Source organism: Malus domestica, chromosome 03, assembly GCF_042453785.1.
Source record: "Malus domestica chromosome 03, GDT2T_hap1".
NCBI lineage: Eukaryota > Viridiplantae > Streptophyta > Magnoliopsida > Rosales > Rosaceae > Malus > Malus domestica.
In genome coordinates this window covers 11,796,099-11,821,082 of record NC_091663.1, presented here as the reverse complement: position 1 = coordinate 11,821,082, position 24,984 = coordinate 11,796,099, and the positions used below count along the sequence as shown (strand labels likewise).

General features: G+C 36.4%; 1 protein-coding gene and 1 long non-coding RNA gene across 2 annotated transcripts; one reads left to right on the top strand and one right to left on the bottom strand.

Annotated features, from left to right (window-relative positions):
• On the top strand, window positions 1–5,303 carry LOC139194432 (uncharacterized). The gene is made up of 2 exons (XR_011579256.1): window positions 1–3,200; window positions 4,168–5,303. It is a non-coding gene; the product is annotated as an uncharacterized lncRNA (long non-coding RNA).
• A 15,508-nt stretch (window positions 5,304–20,811) lies between these two features.
• On the bottom strand, window positions 20,812–24,626 carry LOC139194654 (phloretin 4'-O-glucosyltransferase-like). Its single transcript, XM_070819549.1, has 3 exons — window positions 24,113–24,626; window positions 23,898–23,999; window positions 20,812–20,840 (listed from the first exon to the last, which is right to left on the bottom strand). The coding sequence occupies exons 1-3, from the start codon at window positions 24,624–24,626 to the stop codon at window positions 20,812–20,814; spliced, it is 645 nt and encodes a 214-aa protein (XP_070675650.1).
• Window positions 24,627–24,984: the final 358 nt, after the last annotated feature.

Below are 24,984 nucleotides of genomic sequence, written 5' to 3'. Positions count from 1 at the left end.
TCGTGCACTCAAACTTTGCAAAAGCTCTATGCTATCTTTTGGTTCTAACATCTGGTATCAGAGCCCCATCACGGGGCCTGATTAAAAGCTTGAGTTTTAAGGTACTGGAGTGAAGAAATCAAGATATGGCATCCAAGAGTAGTTTCGTGCAACCTGCCATTCCAAGATTTGATGGTCACTATGACCATTGGAGTATACTGATAGATAATTTTCTGTGTTCCAAAGAGTATTGAAACTTGATAGAGACGGGGATCATGAGGATCAAAAGTTGAGAGATCTCAAGGCTAAGAACTATATGTTCCAAGCCATTGATCGTTCAATACTGAAGACCATTCTGAAGAAATATATGGCAAAGGATATATGGGATTCTTTGAAGCAAAAAATATCAAGGAATAGCACGTGTCAAACGTGCTCAACTGCAAGCTCTTCGCAAAAAGTTTGAAGTGCTGCATATGAAAGTTGGGGAGTCGGTTAATGATTATTTTGGTAAAACTCTCATCATACCCAACAAGATGAGAACGCATGGGGAGCGCATGGATGATGTGGTAATCATTGAAAAGAGTTTGAGGTCTATGACTTAAAAAAATGATTACGTTGTATGCTCCATCAATGAATCCAATGATCTGGACACAATGTCCATAGACAAGCTTCAGAGCAGCCTCTTGGTGCATGAACAACAGATCAGCCGACATGTGGATGATGAACAATCATTTCAAATCACTCATGGATCCCAGCAAGGAGGAAGAAGTGGAGGTCGAGGCACTTATCGAGGAAGAGGAAAAGGAAGGGGTAGGTTTGGGTTTGACAAATCTACCCTAGAGTGCTACAACTGTCACGAACTAGGGCACTTTCAATGGGAATGCCCTAAGCGAGCCAAGGAGCAGAAGGCGAATTATGCAGAAATAAATGAGGAGATGTTGTTAATGGCTCTCGTGAATTCCAAAGAGAATGCGGCGGAGCACATTTGGTTCCTTGACTCTGGGTGTAGTAATCACATGTGTGGGAACAAAAACCTATTTTGTGATCTTGATAGCAGCTTTCGAGAATTGGTGAAGCTTGGCAACGACTCAAGTCTCACTGTACAAGGCAAAGGTAGGATTCGCATGGAGGTAAATGGGCTTGTGCATGTAATCACAGAAATTTTTTACATGCCAGACCTGAAAAACAACTTGTTGAGCATTGGTCAGTTGCAAGAAAATGGACTGACAGTTCTTATCCAACGTGGAAGGTGCAAAATCTTTCATTGTGAGAAAGGTTTAATCATGGAAACTGCGATGACACATAACAGGATGTTTGCTGTGCTTGCTCGTTGAGCACCAACGGAACAACTATGCTTCTCCTCACTGACCACAGATCCAACAAATCTCTGGCACTGTCGATATGGACATCTTAGTTGGAATGGGCTCAAAGTGCTTCAACAAAAGAACATGGTGGTAGGGTTACCTCAGTTTAAAACCTCTTAAAAGGTGTGTGAAAACTGCTTGGTGGGAAGACAACACCGTGATCCATTTCCAAAAGAGAGCATGTGGAGAGCCTTCAACCCTCTTCAGTTGGTGCATGCAGATATATATGGACCGATCAACCCAATTTCAAATAGCAAGAAACGCTATCTTATCACCTTCATCGATGACTTCAGCAGAAAAACTGGGTTTACTTCTTGGTGGAGAAGTCAACAGCATTTGCCACATTCAAAACTTACAAAGAAAGAGTTAAGAAGGAAACTGGGACATACATACGGAGCCTTAGAACAGACCGTAGGGGAGAATTCACATCGCAGGAATTCATAAACTTCTGCAATGAGAATGGAATCCAACGACAGTTAACGGCTGCCTATACACCGCAGCAAAACGATGTCGCGGAAAGAAAGAATTGCACCATTATGAATATGGTGCGAAGCATGTTGTCAACAAAGCACATTCCCAAAAACCTTCTAGTCTGAAGCAGTGAATTGGACAGTGCATGTTCTAAATCGTTGTCCAACTCTTGTCATGAAGAACAAAACACCTGAGGAGGCGTGGAGTGGGCACAAACCATCAGTGGACCATTTTTGAGTTTTTTGATGCATTTCCCACGTACATGTACATGACAATAAAAGAGTAAAGCTTGATGCCAAGAGTCTCAAATGCATTCTACTGGGGGTAAGTGAGGAATCCAAGGCTTACAGATTATTTGATCCTCTTTCAAATAAAATAATTGTTAGTCGAGATGTAGTATTTGAAGAAAAGCAACAATGGAATTGGGATGATGGTCACAAATAAGCCATATTGGCTGATCTCGAGTGGGAGACTGAAGAAGAAGCAGAAGTGGGAGACGAGGGAGATGGAGAAAAGTCTGAAGCCAACGAAGAATCTGGAGAAACTGAACCCGAGTCTAATGGTGACACTTCAAATGATGAAAATTCATCTCGTGAAATGCAAGCTCAGCAACCACCAGTGTGGATGAGAGACTATGAAACTGGACAAGGTCTCTCTGACGAAAAAAGTGCAAACTTGGCACATTTAGCCTTGTTCACTGATGGGGATCCGATCATATTCCAAGAAGCAATGAAGTTTGAGAAATGGAGGAAAGCCATGGATCAAGAGATACAAGCCATTAAGAAGAACGACACGTGGAAATTAGTAGTGCTGCCACCAGGAGGGAAAACCATAAAAGTTAAATGGGTTTTCAAGACAAAGTTCAACGAAAATTGAGAAGTAGACAAATACAACGCTCGGCTGGTTGCCAAGGGATACTGTCAGCAACATGGAATTGATTACACTGAAGTATTTGCGCCTGTGTCTCGCTTGGACACCATTTGAATTGTTATATCTCTTGCTGCTCAGAAAGCTTGGGTGGTCTACCAACTTGATGTCAAGTCAGCTTTTCTGTGGGGAAATTAATAAGGAAGTGTTCGTTGGTCAGCCTCCAGGTTATGAACAGAAGGGGCATGAATCTGAGGTTTATTGACTCAAGAAAGTGCTGTATGGGCTCAAACAGGCTCCCCGAGCCTGGTATAGTCGCATTAAGGCATATTTCATCAAAGAAGGCTTCACTAAATGCCCTTATGAGTATACCTTATTCATTAAGACTGCGGATGGAGGTAAAATTTTAATTGTGTGTTTGTATGTTGATGATCTTATTTTTACTGGCAATGATGAGGTGATGTTCGTACAATTTAAGAAATCCATGATGATCGAGTTTGACATGATTGATCTTGGGCAGTGGCGAAGCCAGAAATCGTCAGGGGGAGGGGCGAAACTTAAAAGGGTAAAATATCTCAAAAATGTAGACAACCAAATCGGAGTAGACAATATTAACGCCGTTCATAATTTATCAATACAAACCAAGGTTTTAAAAGACACTAAACACTAGCAGGGCGGCGGGCTGGAAGCTAGTCTAGGCTTAAGCGGATTTACGTAAATTTTGTTATGTATCATATAAATAAGTATATATTGCACTTAATAAATGTACTATAATCTATAAATAAACATTGAACCATACTTATATTTTTTTTTTTTAAAAGGATAACAAAATGTTTACACGTTATTTGGGAGTTTTTTATTTATTAACAAACAATATTATTTATCTTAAGGGGAAATTAGCTAAACTTCACATTGGGCTAGCCATAATAAAATGGTTTAGATTCGTTTTTGACGATAATCGAACCTAAGACCTGCTATTTGAGAGTTTTAGGTAAATATTTTTATATGGAATACAATTGAGAAAGAGGAAGATGGTGGAATAGAGAAAATGATGAGGAAATTAAAACGTTAAAAAAAAAAGATAATACAAACAAAAAGTCAGCAAAATAGAATATGGTGGAGTTAAAACCGAAATGTGGCAGGCCCAAATTAAAAAGGAGAAGAGGGGATACAGTGATGACTGGTCCCCGTTTAAATAATTTTTTTTTTCTTTAACTCAATAACAGAACGACGTCGTCCCACTAAAGGAAGGATTTTTTAATTTTTTTCAAGCAGGACCAAAACGCCTTCGCTTTCTGGCCTGGTTTTTTAAAAAAAAATTAGAACCCTGCGCGCAGCAGCAAGGAAAACCCAGAAACATACAGCATTTCATCATTTCCGGCGGGACCAGAGGGGCGAAACCATCCCTCCAAGGCTAGATTTCCGACGAGGGGAGGGGCGGACACCCCTCCTTGCGCCTCTGTAGCTTCGCCCTTGATCTTGGGAGAATGAGATATTTCCTTGGTATTGAAGTATTACAAAGGACAGATGGTATCTTCATCAGTCAAAGGAAATATGCTCAGGAGATTCTGGAAAGGTTCAATATGGATCGATGTAACTCAGTACATAATCCATTGGTTCCTGGCTTTAAGCTCACGAAAGATGAAAGGGGAATCGAAGTTGATAGTACTATCTACAAGCAGATGATGGGAAGTCTTATGTACTTGACTACCACACGCCCCAATTTGATGTTTATCATCAGTTTGATTAATAGGTACATGGAGTGTCCTACTGAGTCTCACTTACTGGAAGCAAAGAGAGCTTTGAGGTACATAAAGGGCACAGTTAGTTTTGGGTTGTTCTACAAGAAGGGAGGAAGTGAAGAACTCATAGGGTACACAGATAGTGATTATGCCGGTGATCAAGACAACAGGAAAAGTACTTCAGGTTACGTTTTTCTAATAAGCTCGGGAGCTGTCTCTTGGTCCTCATAGAAGCAATCATTGGTTAGTCTCTCCACCACCAAAGTTGAGTTCATAGCTGCAACATCAAGTGCATGTCAGGTCGTGTGGTTAAGAAGAATTCGAGATAATCTAAATCAAGTGCAGAGCAGTCCAACGGTGGTGTTTTGTGATAATATATCAACGATTAAACTCTCAAAGAACCCTGTGATGCATTGTCGTAGCAAGCATATAGATGTAAGATTTCATTTTCTTCGAGATCTTGTCAAGGATGGAACTTTGGAGCTAATTCATTGTTCTACACAAGAACAAGTTGTAGATGTTCTAACGAAGCCATTGAAGCTTGATGTTTTTCTAAAGATGTGAGGCTTACTGGGTGTGTGTGAATGTCCAGGTGTAAACTGAATGACAGTGGCATTCAGTTTAAGGGAGGATGATGAAACTATTGGAGCTTTCTAGCCGTTAGGGTTAGGGTTCCTTGTTTTTAGGTTTATTTTTGTTATGTTGAATAATTCCTCCTTAACTTGAGGAACAAGATTGTTTTTCTCTTTAACGTAGTTATACCCACGATTATAGGACCTGTAAAATCGTGGGTGGTTATTTCCTTTCTATCTCCGTGTAAGGCTATTTATTAGCCACAACGTTTGTTTAGTTGAATAACAATTCTCCCAGTTTTCGTGCACTCAAACTTTGCAAAAGCGCTGTGCTATCTTTTGGTTCTAACACCTAATTCCTCCAACATATATATGCGATTATCTATGTATAGACCGACCCCAATATTTATGCAAATAAGTTGTATAAATATAAAATATATAAACAATAACGGAACTGGTATGCATATCACAAATAGATATTGGGTTTAAGACACTTTACATCTACGGCATCTCGGAAATCTATGTGCCTGGGAACAAAAGCAGAACCATTTGACTTTTTTTCTTTTCAAATTCTGGAGAAAATATCAAGTTAAGAGCATGCACACATATATGCATGTGTATGCACATGGATATGAACCGATTGCACTAAAAGAACTCATCTATTCCAAAATTGGTACGAAATGGTGCGACTAATAGGAGAGTCGCCTACTGTTCTGCATTGAGTAACCAAATAACTGACAGATTGAAAAGTCATAAACATGTAATCGCATAAGAATATTATAAAGGTAGAGTTATGAAAGCAAGTAGATTGTTATATTCCTGGTCGCTGCATGTGTGCATTTTTAAATTACTTGCTAACAAGAAACAAACTTTGTAGTTTCAACACAATCACGTGTGGTCATTCAGAAACTAGGTAGTTCAATTTGAAATGAGCATAAACAAAATCAACGATAAGTATAATATGTTTCTATGTAACACACCAAGAGAGAAATATCTATGCATAGCAAGATGAAGATCTTAACAACTTGAAAAATGAATCAATTTAAGCAAAATTTTCCAAGAAAAAATAATGTTAAATGCACATGAAAATGATTAGAAAAACTTAAAAATTGGTCGAGGCAAATGTTAAACATTTTGTCCTCAAGACAAGTTTACGCCCACTACTGTTCTCATGGTTGATCGGCGCTTTTCACCCAGGCTACAACGACTACGTCCTTGTAATAGTAGCACTTCAAATCACAAGGCTCCAATGAACCACGATTGTGTTGAAAACTCTCTCACACGGACTCAAATGAGATTCTCTAATGTTTAGTACACTTTGTGTATGATTATGTAAACAATGAAAAGTTTCTTAATTACTGTAGGAATTTTTCCTATTTATAGAAGTTGAGATGTTTCTTTGAAAAGCATGTCACAGCCCGTCCCGAAATTTCATTTATCGTGGATGTGAATTGACGGAATTGCCCTTAAAGGTTACTAAGGTATGTGTGACTTATTTATTTGAATAAAACATACCTTCCTAAGTTTTTGGAAAGTTAAGTTGGATTAAAAAATTATGTGCATTTTGTGTGGTTAGGGTCTTAGGAGGATCACACATCACCTAAAGTACTTCTCTCTCTCTCCCGTGGATTTCCTCTCTCTCTCCCCTCTCGGTTTCTTCTTCCCGTGCACTGTGCACATACGAACAAAGGTGGAACTTGCCCATTTCTTCACAGATCGAGACTGAAAAGGTAAGTTTTAGAATCCTTGCAAGCTTGTGAGTTTATTGGTACCATTTTTGGAACTTAGAACCTTCGAAAACTCATGAAATCCGAACCCCAGTTTTGAGTATTGTTCATGTGGATGTAAATATGGTTGTTTCAGGGAATTTGAAGCTCTTAGAAAGCTTTATGAGGTTCTAAGGAAGCTCGGAGAAGAAGAATCGAAGGAATTGGACGTAAGGATCCCTAGTTTTTCTAATCCCCGAATTGGTCACTATTCACGAACTTTTAAACCCTTAAGTTTTTGTGAATTTTAGGACCATAGCAAGCTCAAGGAGGTTTTCACGAGCTTCGGGGTGCTTCGTTGGTAGAATTTGGACGTCAAAGGACTGAGAACGAAGCTTTTCAAATTTGGCCGGATTATCGAGCTTCCTCAGGTAAGATCTAGTGGATTTTAGACCTTGAAACTTGTGTAACGTGATTCTACATACTTAGGGCTTCATTTTGGTGTAAGTTTCGTGAGAAATGGTTGAGAATTAACAAAGAATAAGAAGTTTGAAAAATCCCCAGTTTTCCGGCGCCGGCGACGGCCACCGGAGCTGGAGGTTGAAGACGACGAATATTCTGTCAATTTTGACGAAATATTTTGACGCCGCTAGTTAAAGTTGACGGTTTCTGTTAGGATTAGATGGAATATTCCACAGAATATTCCTAACGGCGTCACCATCCCAACCTCGTGTGTGAGGCACGTGTCGCGCATGGGTGGCGCGTCTGGCCGTGCCTTGGCCGGTGCGTGAGGGCGCGTGAGGCTTCCAAAAAAATTTCTAAAAATTTGGTGATGATCCTGAGGTTGAGTAGATAGCGTTGGTATATTCAAATACCAACATTGAGCAATGTATGAGAAGTTATTAGCTAGTTTTTCCTATGTGCTTTAAATAACGTTTTTATAGATGTTTCGCATATAGGTGAGACCCATCCCGAGGACGAGCGCATTCAAGGGCGTCACGGGGGTTACGACCCTTCGAAATACCAGTGAGTGGGCAGTTATTTTCTGTATATACCTATATACTATTGACTTTTCCCAGAAATTGAATTTAAATGAAAGTATGTTTTAAAATGTCATGCATACCTATTATATGAAATATATGAACTAGTATTTGATGCATATATGTTAAATGGTGTTGTGGACGCACAGGTGAGTATCAGGTGAGTTTTATGTTGTTCATGTAGTTTATTGTTTGATGTGATTTATGTTGAGAGCTCATATCCTGCATCCATGGTGTTAGTGCTTATATTATTCACCCCGCACCACACGCTCACCTTGGATCCAAGTAGGTGCATGTCGTACAGATCACTAAAGGTGGTTCCGACATGTCATACAGACCATTAGAGGTGGTTCCGACTTGTAGGTGACTTTAGATTATTATACAGTTGTTGTTGATGAGAGAAGCACTAGAGCGTATTCTTACACCATTCTTGCCATACAGACTACTTCAGATAGTTCCGACTTATGTGCAGAGTAGTGCCGTACAGGTCACAGTTGGTGACTCCGGTTGGATTGGATATTGAGCTATAGAATTAGCCGTACAGGACAACTGCAGAGTCTCCGGTTGATTCCTTATTTCACCTGTTATATTGATGCATCCTTATTATGTTTTGAAGCATAGCATGGCATATTTCATGAAAAGTGTTAAAGACTTGTGATTTGAGTTATTTACTGTTATATATGGTTATATATATATTATTTTTCTGGGAAAGTATACAGGTTTTACAGCGAGGGGTTAGAAGTATTATTAATTGAAATATTTTCGAAAAGCTTTGTTTTACTGACCCACTCAATCTTGTTTTGCGCCCCTCCAGGTTCTAGTTAGCAGTGTTGGTGACTCACAAGGATTTCCACGGCGTTCTGACAAACTACTTAAATGTAGGACTCACCTTCGGGTGTTGTACTTTAGTAATGGTCCTACTTGACTGCACTTAGTACTTATGCTCTGATTATATGTGTTTCACTCTTAAACTCACTCTAGCATGTTAGTTGGATATTATTGCTAGTAGTTGGTTTTTATTCCTTCGTATTTCTTTTACCTTCTTGTTTCTGTGTCGCACTTTTGGTTACGTCATGCCTACATGACGGCCAGCACGCCATGATTTTAAGGTCGAGGTGTGTCAAAGCATGTGTGACTATTCATGAAAAGTTAAAAGTTACAACTCTTCATTTGAATTAGGAAAGATACATTTTTCCATCTGAATGCACGACTTCTAATTTCCATCTGAATGCACGACTTCTAATTTCCATTCAACTTGTCACCTCTACTTGCCTAACCAATTCAAAATAGAAAACTTTAGTCCATGTCAGCCCACCAAATGAAACCCATAGGGTTTCATAAGTTTGGTGTTACCAACTGAATGTTAGCTATAACTAGGATATCTCTCTTCCTCTTTCTAAATCATTGGCTATGGGAATGACACTTTCTCTAATGCACAACAAAATTGCATAATTGAATAAGGAGGTCTCATTAAGTAAGAAGTGTTTTTAGATTTTTTTTTCTTTTTCTTTTTCTTTTTAGTACAAGCAATACTCTACACTAAAATGAGAGGGGTGATGGTTTAAATTTGAGATGCAACAAGTTGAAAAGAAATGTCATGACCACTAGGGCAATTTACTACTTGTAAGAAGTGTGTAAAACAACCCAAACACTATTTTTAAGAGCCAATTTATAAAAAATAAAAGAAAACACCTCCAACAGCCTTTATGAAAGAGTCTTTATTATAGTATAATGAACAGTCACTCTTTAAATTTACAGAGTAACTGTTCATCAGCTGAATATTGAAAAATAAATAAAACTCAAGGATGGGCTTTTTTTTAAGAGCAACGATAGCAAATTCATTCAATAAAAAAAGGGAAAACTATCCAAAACACCCAAAAAGGTTTTCTTTTAATCATCAAGACAAAAGTTTTCAAAAATGCCGATGCTACCCTTCAAACATCTGTACAAAATTGTCCAAGTATTCACGTGGTCTTCACCAAAGAGTACATCCAAAAGAAGAAAAATGAGGACTGACACTTTCAGAAAACACTTGAATACAAAAGTTAAGGTGGCAAATATTGCAGCAGCCAAGACAACATGGATTCACATGACCTTCATTAAAGCAAAGACAAGTCAGCCAGCTTCCAGAAACAGTGCTGACAGCTTTAAGAAACAGTGTGCTGTCACTACTCAAAAAGTTGTAAATAGATGAAAAGTTATTTTGTTGTTTAGGAATTAGGTTTTGTATATAAGGGAGCTTTTCCTCCCATGTAGAACACACAAAACAACACAGCAGAGAAACACCATACTCACACCAACCTTCAATCCTCATACACTCAAGCATCCAAAACCTTCCTAGCATCCTTTGTAAACATTTCTTTGTAAACACTTCTCTTTGTAAACATTCTATATATCAATAAAAGTTCAACTGTACAGATTCAAGCAATCTTCAAGTCTTAAGTAAGTTTGTTTTCTTTTCTTTCCTTAGTGTGTTTGTTTAAATAGACTTCTAGTCCAAAACAGGGAAACATTATTGTAGTTATATTATTAACCTGCTAAACTGACGATCATACTTTATTCGATCACTCTGTTATAGTTGAATGATTGCCATACAAATAACTGGACATTAGCCAAGGTACCTCTGAGTTCAGCCGTTAAGGCCTTATACTTGTACTGTAAGTGGCCGTCATGCTGAAACATGTCGAGTTCCATGTGCAAGGTTTTATGTATAGTTGTTATAATGGTCATCCGACTATTTAACCGGGCTTGATTTGCGAATCTGGTATCAGAGCCAAGTTTAGCATTTTAATAGTATAATTATAATAGTAAAGTACCTTGAAGACGGAAGTCATTGACACAATTGATATCACACTTGTTTATTTTGTATGAACAACAGATATTATTGTTCTTGTAGACCTTGTCAACCACAACCACCAGGTATTTATTGTCTCAGACACCCAACTATAATTAGCATAAAGACAAGATTAGCATACATATCCAAAAGAATTAGCAGGCCTTTAAAGAAGCAGAAGTTTTATCTTAGTTATCTTGAACATCCTTCATTTATTAGTAAATATAATAATACATAAGTGTAGCATAAAGTTTTAGAAGCAAAATGAGCAACAAATCAAACTTTAGAGACCCTGAGAGAAGAAAAAAAGTTTCTAATAAACCAGTTAGTCGTAACTCTAGAGGAAGGTAGACTATAGTTGATGATAAATTATCTTAATTTAGAAATTAGTGAACCTCAGAAAAGAAAAATAACTTTAGACCAAAATAGTTTAGTTTGTTATTTTCCATTGAGAAAGCATAATCATATTCTGCATAGCGAAGAAAATCCACAAGCCAATAGTATTGTAGATCTTATTATTAGCCAAGCAAAAATATAAAATTAGAAAATAATAAGTATAATCATTTGTTAAACCAGTTGTTAGAGCATTTTCAGAAAAATTCCATAAAAACAATTAGACAAAATTTAGACTATATTACATCTCAATTAGAAGATAATAATAAAATATTCAAAGGTTTTCTAGCAAAAGAGAGATAAAAGAACTTATTGACCTCATAGATAGTAAGCCTAAGCAAGTAGAACTTATATCATTAGAAATAGTTGAGCAATTAAGATTAGAAGTTCAAAAAATACAATTAGTGCAAAAAGAGTTGAGTGAACAAGTAGATATGTTGCATAATAAAATAGATAAATTATTAGTTTAATGACCGATTCTAGAACTAGAAGAAAAATATATCCAAGTTTTGAAAGAAATTAATAAGCTAGATAAAGAACCAGTACGTTTAACAGATTTTTCAACACAAGTAGCTAGTACTAATATTCTCATTAGGCAAAATAATTTAATTAGTTTTAAGTTTGGCTGAAAAATTAGATCAAGTTGAAGAATAAATAGCAGAAATAAATCAAGCTTTACATAACGCATCTTCATCACTTTCACCATCTTTGTTAGAAAAATTAGAAAATTTAACTTTAAGTACAAATAATTATATTAGAAGACCTAAGATAAATCCTTTTGATAATAGAAAATGGAACTTTTTAGGAGAAAAGGAAAATAAATAGTTAGAGCTAAAGATATTTATCCAAATGAAGAAAAAGCACAAGAATTTATTAGAAGAGGTTTTGAGAGAACACTGAAAAATAAATATAATTTGTATCAATTAGGTTTATTTGAAAATAGAAGCAGAATTGTAAGTAGCATCAGTCAACATGAAGTTAGTTGTATTGATAAAGAAGTTACACTTAATTAGTAAATAAGCAATTGCTCATTTGAGAAAATTACATTTCAGTCAGATTCACATAGGAACAATATTAATTGAAATAGCAGGATTAACCAGAGCACAAGTAGGCATAAAAGCTTTAGTATACATATATGATGATAGATGGGATAATCACCAACAAGCAGCAATAGTAACAGCTGAAGTAGACTTAAGTTCAAACTTAGCAGTAATAGGATGTATTCCAAATTATATTATGACAATTAATGAATTTAGTAAATATATTAAAGTAAGCATAAGAACAAAAAATTATAATATGAAATGAGAGTATAAAAATTTGTGTATTAGCTTAATGTGTAACATCCCACATCGTCCAGGGGAGTGGATCATGTACGCCTTATATGTATATTCTCATCTCTACCTAGCACGAGGCCTTTAGGGAGCTCACTGACTTCGGGTTCCATCGGAACTCCGAAGTTAAGCGAGTTCGCACGAGAGCAATCCTAGGATGGGTGACCCAATGGGAAGTTCTCGTATGAGTTCCCAGAAACAAAACCGTGAGGACGTGGTCGGTACCCAAAGCGGATAATATCATGCTATGGCGAAGTCGAGCTCGGAATGTGGTGGGGGCTCAGGCCGGGATGTGACGATTTGGTATCAGAGCCAATCCATGGCTGGAAATGTGCGACGAGGACATTGGGCCCCTAAGGGGGGTGGATTGTAACATCCCACATCGCCCAGCGGAGTGGATCATGTAAGCCTTATATGTATATTCCCATCTCTACCTAGCACGAGGCCTTTTGGGAGCTCACTGGCTTCGGGTTCCATTGGAACTCTGAAGCTAAGCGAGTTCGGGCGATAGCAATCCCAGGATGGGTGACCCACTAGAAGTTCTCGTGTGAGTTCCCAGAAACAAAATCGTGAGGGCGTGGTCGGGGCCCAAAGCAGACAATATCGTGCAATGGCGGAGTCAAACCCAGGATGTGGTGGGGCCTGGTTTGGGATGTGACAATTTTTTAACTGACACACCCCGACCCGGGATGTCCACTAGAACTCCGAATCGAGCTGTGCTGGCCGACACTTGGAAGGTGACGAAGCCATAAAGTATGATGATGTGGAAAAATGTGAATAAATTTAAACCTAATAGTGCCTAAAAACCAGAATGCGCTGGTGAGCGGAAATGAACCCACTTCACACGTGACGTTAGAGCATAAGTAAGTACAGTAAAGTGGATTAAGAATCATACCCTTGAAAGAAATCTCCAATACTAAGATTTGCCACGAATCCTCGACGATAAGAAAACTCAGCTAATAAAACCTGGAAGGTAAAAACAAAACAAGGGTGACTTGCCGTAGAAATAAAAATTTTAATAGAAGCCTTCTAAAACATTGTAACCCCTCGATGCATCACCTGTATAGTTTCCAGAAAATCATATCACATATCAATGTGAAATCAAAAATATATCAACAGTAATTCCATAAATATACCACTACACAGCAACTCATCAGTAATATAACTAATCATGTGCTCAATAATTTATATTAGCACGTAAGTCGGAGTCACCTAATGTGTCCTGTATGACTGCACCCATATCTCATCAATCAAAGCTAGCACATAACTCGGAGTCATTTATAGTGACATGTACGACTCATCCATATCTCATCAATCACTGCTAGCTCATAAGTCAGAGTCACCTATAGTGACCTGTACGACTTATCCATATCTCATCAGTCAATGTTAGCTCATAAGTCAAAGTCACCTATAGTGACATGTACGACTAAACCCATAGCTCATCACATATCCCTGCACACGAGTCGGAACCACCTCTAGTGGTCTGTACGACAGGCTGGGTGTAAATAATTACGCTTGAGTGCTACGATCACGTGAAGGCTGTGCGAAATATCGCAAGTCACCTACGAGTCGAAACCACCTAATGTGGTCTGTACAACAGGTTAGCACCTACCTTGAATCTAAGGTAAGCATATGGTGCGGGAGGTAAACGATCACGTGAAGGTTAGGCCCTGGCCAAAGGCGGGAGCACTAACACCGGGGTGTAGGTTTAAGAGCTCTAATTGCATCTATTATAACATGTACGACTCATGGGCAACATGTACGGCAATGTCAGAGTTGCCTATCATTGCAACTTGTACAACAAGGTCGGATTTACCTAAAACGTACATGTAGTCATGCCATAACTCCATCACTTCAACTAATACCATAAACTCACCTGAACTTACCTAGGTGTCCTGTGTTCACCTTTGCACTTCAAAGCGTTCACAATAATTACGAGCAGGTAATATACATATGAATATACCATGATGCAATCTAATACTCAACCATGTCATAGCATTTTCAATTATATACATACATATATATATATATATATATATTTTTAATATGGCATAAAATGCATAATCTGTAACGCCCTACTCCCGAACTATTTATTTTCGGAAATAGTTATCAATGACAAGCTCAACTAAACACTAATTTAACTAACTATCAATACTTACGATTCTTTACTTCAATTTCTCGATCCTTCACACAATGATTTATGACCAACATCCCATAACTAAATCATAAGGTTAAATCTCACATTTTCCACCAATGTCCCTCACATTGCACAATTTCCCAACCAAGGCTATTGTCTCAATTATGGTATGGCTGCATCTAATGTCTCGTTAGACTGCCTACGTACCCTAAATAGGGATCAAGTCATTCGTAGTTCGCATTAGTACTTCAAAGCATTCACAGCAATTATACGCAATAATCAATTTATAACCGTTTGTGGAATTATCAATTATATATATATATAAAGGAAAGGACCCACTCACCTGAGGTCCGCGCTATGACTCCCCAGCACTCATATTGAGACATCACAAACCATCGTCGTCTAGAACAATTATCAAATTACATCTCAGAGTTCTTACCGATAGAATACATAATTTACATAAAACACATCCCTACGCAATTCAATTCGGAAGATTTACATCATAGATTTCCGATCCGTTACTTCCAAGGATCCACATTATGTTTCTAGAACAACGTCCTAAGGTTTCATTATGATCCAATGGTCGGATCTCCACCAATTGCCAAAACCATGTGTCGGTCAACATTTTATTTTATGAACTTACAAATCCAATTCGGGAAGATCCATTCGTCAAATTCTCGATCCGTAAGTTTCTATGGTCCTCAAATATTACGTACTATAATGAAATAAAGTTTGGTGACGATCTAACGGTCAGATCGTCGGTTGCTATAATATTCAAGTGGTGGACCTTAATGGAACTAGGTTCAATTGACTGAAATTTCATCAATCAGACTTCACATATGGAATTTGAGTATCAAATTTAACTTAGGAATGTCAAGGGATACCTCGGCGCACGCGCAGCCACAAGTGGAGGTCGGCCGCCCCGACTCACCAGAAAAATCAACTATTTCTAAAATTTTCAAATTTTACAGGAATGAAGATCTCAATGAGTGGAACAAGTTTTATACATGTGACTAGGGCCAATTTAGCCAAGAAAAGCCCTAATTTAGCTCAAACCGTACAGAAACCTTTAAATTAGGTGTTCTCCAAATTCGTCCTCCAATCAAACTCGACGCTCCAAAACTTGTTTGGGCTTTGTTCCTGGGTTCTAGGGGAGTGTTTTGGTAGTGGTAATTTAATGGGTTACCTTCACAATAGTTGGGTTTCACCATGGGTTTCGTTTTACTCGAATTCATGCTCAAACCCAATAAAATTTGGTTGGAAATGGAAGAGGGGAAGATAAGGGTTTGTTTTTAGGTGGTGATGAGGGTTAGATTGCCGAAAAATCGACGGAAAAGTGTAGAGAAAGGGGCGGTGTGAGTGGTGCCCGATAGGTTACACGGGCCAACCCGTGTTTCCCCCACTTTCTTCTCTCCTTTCCCCTCCCTTCTTCTGTTTCTGATTGGCCATTCTCTTCATCTCTCTTCCTCACTGGCTGCTCATTCCCTCATTCCTCTTCCACAATTGGGCAATCCCGCCCCCTCATTCTTCTTCCGTTTTTCCCTTATCTCTGATTCCCTATTCTTTTTTTTTCCTAACTTTTCTATCTACTAAGATTAAAATAGTAACCATATAAATATGATAAATGCATAAAATAATAAATAGTGTCTTTACCAACGGACTTTTCGGATTTGCAGTTCCATATAACTTTACCCGTAACTCCAAATTTACTTCTGCTTGCTTTTACGCATCTGTATCGTCGAGTACTTCATGAATACACTAAAAGAATTTCGTACGTCTCATTATAGATTGGTCAACGAAAGCCAAAAACCTTCACCTCTAGGGCATTTCCGTAAATTCACACTTTTAAAATTCATAAAATAGTAAAATTAGGGATGGGCTGTCACATAATGTATATTGGTAAAGTGTCTGATAGATATAATCATAAGTTTAATTTAGAATTTCAAAATTTAGTTCAAACATTTGGTAGCAAACATGTAAATATGATAGAAGCAAAACCCGTAGATAATAGCTTTTTAGAAGGAACTCAGTGGACATTACCTAATTTACAAGTAGCAAGAAATAGACAACCAAATAAAGTACAAATATATGAAACTAGTACAAGTCAAGCAACAATTAGGTTTAGTAATTACATGCAACTAGAAAAAATAGAAGAGGATAAAAGTGATATCGAAAATGAGAGTATTCATATGGCTTTTGATAATTTAGATATTAATTTAGTTGAGCAAAATTTTGATCATATTGTAGATAAGCTTATAGAAGATATTGATCATTTAGATGAAGAACAATATTTAGAAAAATATAAGACATGTGATTTAGGACTACACAGAATTTTAGATGAAGAGATGAAAATTTTAATTTTAGAAATAGGAGTAGAACATATTTTAGGATCAAAAGAATATAATAGTTTATTAGAATTGAAAGCAGAATGTAATCCAACATAAGAAAGTAGCACATCATGAGTAGAAAATCCAAATCCAGGATACACAGGTAGAACTGACCAATAATTTTTTAGACCAACAAATGAATAATATAATGAAAAAGAAGAGTAGATTACATAGAAGAAAGTATGATAAAACCATCTAGAAAAAATAGGATTCCATATTTGAAAGGGTTAGAACAAATTAATATAGCAGGAAATGTATTAAACTTAGATAATGAAGATCCACAAGATTGGGAGAGAACAATTGAAAGATGGGAAAAAGGTTGCGTACATGGAGCATTAATGTTAGATTTTAGTAATTCACAAAATATGTTAGATTATTTTGAACATACTTTAGATGGTTTAGTTTTTTATTATTTCCAGTCATGGAAAGTTCAAAATCCAGAATAGCATCAGGCAGCCAAAAGACATTTTAATATTGATGGTTTTGTTACTTTGATTAAATAAGAATTTTTAGATCATAATAGGTTAGATGACAAAAGTGAACAAGAACAAATAAGAGCAATTACAAATTTGTGATTTACAATATATAGCTGAGTATACCACAGATTTCTTTAAATATTTAGGTAGAACAGGTAGAATTGGTGATATTAATTTATTAGATACTTATATGACAAAAATAAAAGGACCAATAGGTGAAAAGATTTGAAATGAATTGCAAAAGCATCCAAAGAAAAATGATGTTGCAATAGGACCTAGAATTCAACATGTATATGATATACTTAGACAAAAGTGTAGTCAAATAAAGGCTAAGAAACAAATTAGGAAGCAATTTTATATGAGTTGTAAAAATATAGATTTACCACAACAGTATAGTTGTCATAAGAAAAATAAGTATAAGAAAATATACAAAAAGAAATATAGGTCATATAAACCCTACAAACAGCATAAGAATTTCAACATAAGACATTCAAGGACATATAGGAAGAGAAAATATATTCCAAAACAATTTAAGAAAAAAAGTGGCAGACCTTGGATTAGAAAATATAAAGCATCAAAAGATAAAAGTAGTTGTAAATGTTATTCATGTGGAGAGACTGGACACATTAGACCTAAATGTCCAAAATTAGGAAAACAATCGAGAGAAAAGGTACATTTGATGGAATTGTTTAAGTTAGAAGAAGATAAAGATATTCGGTCAATATACAATTTAGATGATTTAAGTGATAATAAGAGTATTTATTGTATAGAGAGTATTAACATGATAAATTCAGATTTTGAAGATTCAATTAGTTCAAATAGTGATTTAGAAGAGTATATGTGTGCATTTATAGAAGAACAACATGAAGAAGAGTATAAATATATTAATTTAGGTTGGCCAGAAAAATGTCATAAGTGTAGTAAATTAGTTGCAAATAAATACTATAATACATATTCAATATTGTGCGAAAAGTGTTATAATAATAAGTTATTAGAAATTAAGTCAGCAGAATCACAAGAAAATACTGAAATATTAGGAAATATTGTTTATAGTATAGAAAAGCCAAAAAAAATAGTTCTTTAATTACCATAAATTGTGAAATAGAATTAGCAAAATAACACAAAATACAAACAACAGCTATGATAGATACAGGAAGTACAAAAAGTGTCATACAGAAAAATATAGACAAAAATTAGCAAAACCAGTGAGAATAACACGGTTTGATGAGAGACCAATTTATGTAACACATTGTATTAATAACGAGTCTATTAAAGTAGAAAAACAACAATTTAATTTACCATTAACATTTGTTTCACCAGTAGGATCATACCCATTCATTTTAGGTTTAAACTTTTTGAAAAGTTTACAAGGTTTTTTATTTATGAATTCTAACATAACATTTTTCAAAAGAGACATTACAATAACTGACCAAAGTAATATTGTAGAAGCATACAAAAGCATAAGTATATAAGAGTCTAGTGTCCAAGATAGTTATTGTTTAGAAAACCCAAAAGAAAATGATGAGCATAATAACATATAAGAGTTTGATGAAGAAATATTTGAACATGAATATCCAATTTTAGAAGAATGAACCGTATAGAAATATTACAATTAAATAAACCAAAGAGTTTAGAAGAATTATTGTAATTAGCAGAACAAACTAGGATTATAGGAGAAGACCCACAATGACATTGGAGTAAAAATAAAATATTAGCAAAATTAGATATAATTAATCTAGATTTAACCAGTAAGACAGCTAATATGCCTTGTAGTTTAATAGACAATCAAGAATTTGATCAGCAAATAAAAGACTTGTTAAATTTAAAAGTAATTAGACCATCTAAGTCTAGACATAGATTAGCAGCATTTATTGTGAGAAAACATTCAAAGCTTAAGAGAGGTAAGGCTAGAATAGTTTATAATTACAAGAAATTATGATAATACATATGAAGAGTTATAAGTTACCAAACAAGTATGAGCTCATAAATAAAATTCAAGCGAATAAATATTTTAGTAAATTTGATTGTAAATCAGGATTTTGGCAAATATGATTAGCAGAAGAAGCAATTGAGTGGACAGCTTTTACTTGTCCAGAATGACATTTTGAGTGGCTTGTTATGCCATTTGGACTTAAAAATGTTCCATCAATCTTTCAAAGAAAGATAGATCAAATTTTCAAGAAATATGATAATTTTTTTTAGTGTTTATGTAGATGATATTTTAGTACATAGTAAAAATAGAAATGAACATAGAAAGCACTTAGAGATAGTTTTACAAGAATTTATCAATAATTGAATTGCGATTGGCAAAAATAAAATACCATTAGAAAAGCAAGATATATAATTTTTAGGAATGTATATCAAGTCAGGTACAATACAATTACAAGATCATATAGTTAAAAAGGTTTTAGAATTTCCAGATAAGTTAGAAGATAAAAAGTTACAAGCATTTTTAGGATTGTTAAATTATGCAAGAAATTTTATCCCTGATTTTGGAAGAAAAATAGCAGTATTATACAGTAAAACTAGCAAAACTGGACAAAAGTATTTTAATAGTGAAGATATTAAATTAGTTCAAAATATAAAGGAAGAAATTACTAAACTTAAGCCATTAACATTACCATTGGATGATATTTATAAAATAGTTGAAACTGATGCTTCATCATTAGGATGGGCAGGTATATTATACCAGAAAAAGCAAAATGAGTCACCAAAGTCTGACGAACATGTTTGTAGATATTCATCAGGAAAATTTAGTGATGTACAGTCAAATTACAGTCAACGGATTTAGAAATTTTAGGAATAATTAATTCACTTGAGGCATTTTTCTTTATTTTTACATAATGAAGTATTTACGATTAGAACAGATTGTCAAAATATTGTTTCTCATTATAACAAGATACATGCTAATAAACAAGCAGTTCGAAGATGGGTTAATTTTATTAATTCAATTACAAGAAATGGTTTTAAAACCAATTTTTGAACATATAGAAGGTAATGACAATACATTAGTTGATTGCTTATCAAGATTAATTTGTTGAACATGAATGGAATATCGTGGATCATCATCCTCAAATGGCACAAGACCACAAGGCAGAAGAGCACCTTTTAGTAGCATAATGATGCACCATGGGCCTCCATCATTCAATGGTTTCCGAAATAGCATAAACAAATCAGCATCACCACTAATACCAACTTTCAACTTTAATGGCAATATTGTTGAATGAATCAGAAATCCAACTTTAAGGTATAGGTCAAGAGTACCAGGGCTTTCTGATAGGCAGCAGGTTCTCCTAGATAATTTTTGGAATTTCCAAATCAAACAGTCAGGCATGAGGTTAAGTCATGAAAAATTAATTAGAGCCTTAGAACAAGAGTTTGATAGTTTTAATTTTAGCATCCATCAAGGCCATCATCATATTCATTCTCTGGAGCACAACCTTCAAGTCATTTCTAAGGACCATGAGTCATTACTTAATAAGTTTACCAAAATGAACCAAGAACTCCAATCTTTTAGAATACAGCAGAAAGCAAGTGACACCCTGAAAAGAGAATTAAAAATAGGTTTAGAAACTGATCAGCATAAGAATAAAGAAAAAGAGGTTATTGAACCCATAGAACAAGAGGCTAATGAGCCCATAGAAAATATTTAGATTTAGCTCTTAGAATAAGATATTGAAATTTAGCAGTATCAACATCTGAGTGACAAAGAAAAATAAGAAAGATATGAAAGTTTTCTTAGGAATATATCTTTAGACCTAATAATAGATGATATCCTATTAGAAAAAATTTCAGAAGCAAAATTAAGAATAATGTCATCAGATATGCAAAATGAGATCCTGAGCAGAGCATCACAGTCCATGAAAGATTTACAATTATAATTACAATGTGCTTTGTATCAGTCCATCTTTGATCCAAAACCAGAGATAGATATTATTTCAAAGATATATCCACCATGTCTTTATGATAGTGCAGAGAATTGTATTTGTAAACCAAAGGTTAGCATAGTTGTGGTCAGGATTAACATGAGAGATTTTAGACCATGTCATTTTAGTTATGAGTATCAGAAAAAGCATAATGTGGTAGAAGTTACCCCTGCCTTACTATTAAAGTTTGGTTATCTTGATAAAATATTCATTAACCATATTTCCCAACTAGAATCATTTCCTGAAAAACTTATAAAATTAGCAAAAGATTATCTGGAAAAATAGAAAGAAATTTGCTTAAGTTTTATTAGTAGTCCTCCAGATTGGTATGTACATATGCATAAGAAGAAAGCTAGGCATATAGCCATGATTAATGAAGAGCCCTTTAGACTATCCCATATCTCCTCACATAGGTGGACTCCTTCATACAAAAATATTCTAAAATTTCAAGGGATCCAAATGCTAGCCTTAGATGAGTTTGAAGATTTTAGGTATGATATGGGATTAGTAGCAGAAGAAGAAGAAGAAGAAGAAGAAGAAATGTATATTTACAGCAAGACAAGGATCAGTCATCAGCCATATTAGAAGCCTCAAAATTTCAAAGAAGAAACAGCATAAATGTACTACAAGGTGAAAGAAGATAGAGAAAGAGATGCAAACCTAGTAGAAAGCGATGAACAGTACTGGAACAATTTGACAGAAGAAGAGCTGCATAACATCGACAACATGATGGAAGCATGAAGAGCTGGCAGCAAATTAGTATAAGTTGAATAGCATCATGGAAAATAATATATTTTCAGACAGAAAGGTCAACATCATTGTGGACCCCGTTGCAATAATAAAATAATGGCATAAGAGTAAATAAAGAAAAGAGTTTGATCTATTATGAACTTTTCATACACAAAATGTCCTTTTGATTAAGAATGAATAGTGCAATACCCTTTTCGTTAAAACTCTCATGAAAAAAAGGTTGATTACAACACAAACCACAGAGAGGGAACAACAAAGCAGCCCCTCACCAAACAACCAACCATACATTCAAGCACAAAAAGATACAACAGGTCAAGAGGTTCCTTGAACCAAGACTGAAAACCCTCACGATGTAGAGAATGTTGTTTTAAAAAAAAAATGAGTAAGTTGAATTTGAATGTTCTCAAAATTTATTAGAATAAAGAGTGTTGTTGAAGATGAAAATTAAACTAAATAGCTAAATTAATTTTTAACATGGTTCACTTGCACAAATCTTGACGGGCCAAAAGCCTCCGCTTGGACACAAAGATCCAACACGTACTGTCATACTGCATGTACACAGTCACTGCTTGGACATAAAGGCTCGTTTGGTAGGTAATTTTCAATCAAACTGGATCCGTAACTCAGCAAATGTTTGTCGAGAAAAATTGTAACAAATAAGAAAAACCTTCGATCTTCTTTTCAGTTTTGCAGCGATCTGCTTCTTCGATTTGCCGGTGTTCATCGTTTTTGTTTTAGCTGGCGTTCTCTTTCGTCTCGTCGCGAGCAACACCGTCGATGTTGCAAGCAATGTCGTATGGTGGGCGTGGATGGTCGCGAGAGATGTGGGTCGATGCCTGCCTATTTGCTAAGCTAGCTGTCCCACATCCCAAGAGAGTGAGGAGAGAGATGTTTGTATGGTCAAAGTTGGAGTAAAAACGCTGCTATCATGTGTTTGGACAAGAATTGTCTGCCCTCCCTCTGCTCTCCTGTTTTGTGTAGTCACGGTTAAGTCACTTAACATTTTATATTATTTTTTTTATAGAGATAATAAGACAAAAATAAATAGTAATATAAAATGTTGAGTAGCTTAACCGTGACCATACAAACAGAAGGGCATGGGAGAGCACCGAAAGTGGGAGGGCAGACAATCCTTGTCCCATGCATTTAGCTATCCCAAGCTATCCAACTTGAGTTGTCTATACCAAACATTATCTATCAACACCTATCCATTCCAATCCTAACTTAACCAATCTAAAATACAATATCCTATCACGTAAACGGACCCAAAAGGACTTTTGATACGCAACGCAATTCCCTCGAGTCCAATCCAGTCTAGTCCACGTCCAGTCCAGTCTTCACCACCCTAACATCCAAAATACTGAGACAGGTCACACGATCGAGGACCACCACGCCACCCACTTCAACCACCACCAGCCCCTCTCCCCTCTCCCTCTCCACCGCCTCATGAGTCGCTTTTATTATAAATGCAACCTTGTATCCCTACTTGTCTTTTTGCTTTGAGCAAAACCCCGGCACTTGGTGTATAAAGAGAAAAACCAAACTTTATTCTCAATCCTCACGCCTTCCACTGCCTCGACAAAAGCACGAAAGTTTCAAAGGAAAAGTCCCCTTACATTACAGCTCATATATCCCCCGCAGCTCCTTTTATTGAGCGCAACTTACATAAAACAAACACATTATCGCTGGATGTATGATACGACGTCATATGAAAAAACGAAAAAAAACTTACACCTGTTGCGGCAACATCGACACAGAAAACCAAAATGACGGTGTAAAGGACTTAAAATTTAAGAAAAACTAATGAAAAAGGCTTGAAAACTTTGAGTTTTAATGATAAGGACAAAATAAAGGGTAAAATGAATAGTACCAGGATTGACTTTTTAGTGTAAAAATATGGTTTTTCGTTAAAGTAAACAGTACCCAGTGGCGGATCCACAGTGGGGTCAATGGGGTCGCACGACCCCTTGGAAGCCATGGAAACAACCTTAGGGACCCCTTGGAGCTGCTGGTGCGACCCCTTGGCTGCACACCAAGTGTTCGAAGAAAGGTCTGAAAGAACTCCATGGCGAAATTGTACGGATTTGTATCCACCATGAAGGAGGGAAGGTCTCGGCTTGTGAAAGATAATGGCAAACCTGGTAATTCTATTGGACATGGAAGGACATTGTTCGTACCAGAACTAGTATTATCCCGGATGAGATCTTTGTACCCGTTAAAGTAATAGTAGTAGATGTCGAAAACCGTGGCTGGCTGAATCCAAAGCAGCACGCGTGGAAGGTGAAGTTCATGTGCCATCCCTGCCGACCAAGGGAGAAGTAATGAGTAGACTAGGCAAGTGTAAGGGTGACCCTCGTTTGCACTTGCGACTACAAGGTCGGTGATGGCTTGTGCTCCGTGGTGCCGCAACTCCGACATGTAGTGGTCGATGTTGTCACCGGGCTTAAACCCGTCATCGTACCCATCAGAGAAGGGCGCATAAGTCAATCCATCTGGAATTGAGCCATTGCCTATGTGATGATGAGCTGAGAGACTGGTAACGAAGGTGACATGCGCACATGTAGTGTTGATAAGGCGCTTGGCGTATTGGAGGGAAGGGTTGATGTGGCCTTGAGCCGGATATGTGACAAGTAGAAAGCGGTGTTGCACCATGGCAGCGCATGTGATTGCGGAGGTGCGTGGAGTTGTTGGAAGTAGAATAAGTAGACTCGATGAAATGACGATATGCATGTCGTTTCTGTTAAAAAAAATTTGCGCGCTGCGCGCGCTATCCTTATTGACCCCCCAAACATTATTTCCTGGATCCGCCACTGACAGTACCGGGTGCTTTTCGTTAAAATTCCCTAAAATTTAAGCATCACATAAAAGTCATCTCACATGGGAGTAGATTTATTAGAACTTTTTTTTACAGCCCATGCCCCATTGCCTCTAAAGCTACTTTGCCCAAAAAGAAGAGATCTAGCTTATCACCAAACAAGAAGGAAAACCAAGTCTATAGACAACCAAGAAA

Coding starts and splice junctions, on each gene's coding strand:
- LOC139194654 (XM_070819549.1), bottom strand. CDS start 24,626: ATGGTGCAACACCGCTTTCTACTTGTCACATATCCGGCTCAAGGCCAC. Junction 24,000..24,112: donor ATGTCCAATAGAATTACCAG/GTTTGCCATTAT, acceptor CTTGGTGTGCAG/CCAAGGGGTCGCACCAGCAG. Junction 20,841..23,897: donor CACTGTGGATCCGCCACTGG/GTACTGTTTACT, acceptor TTCTCTTTTCAG/GGTGTCACTTGCTTTCTGCT.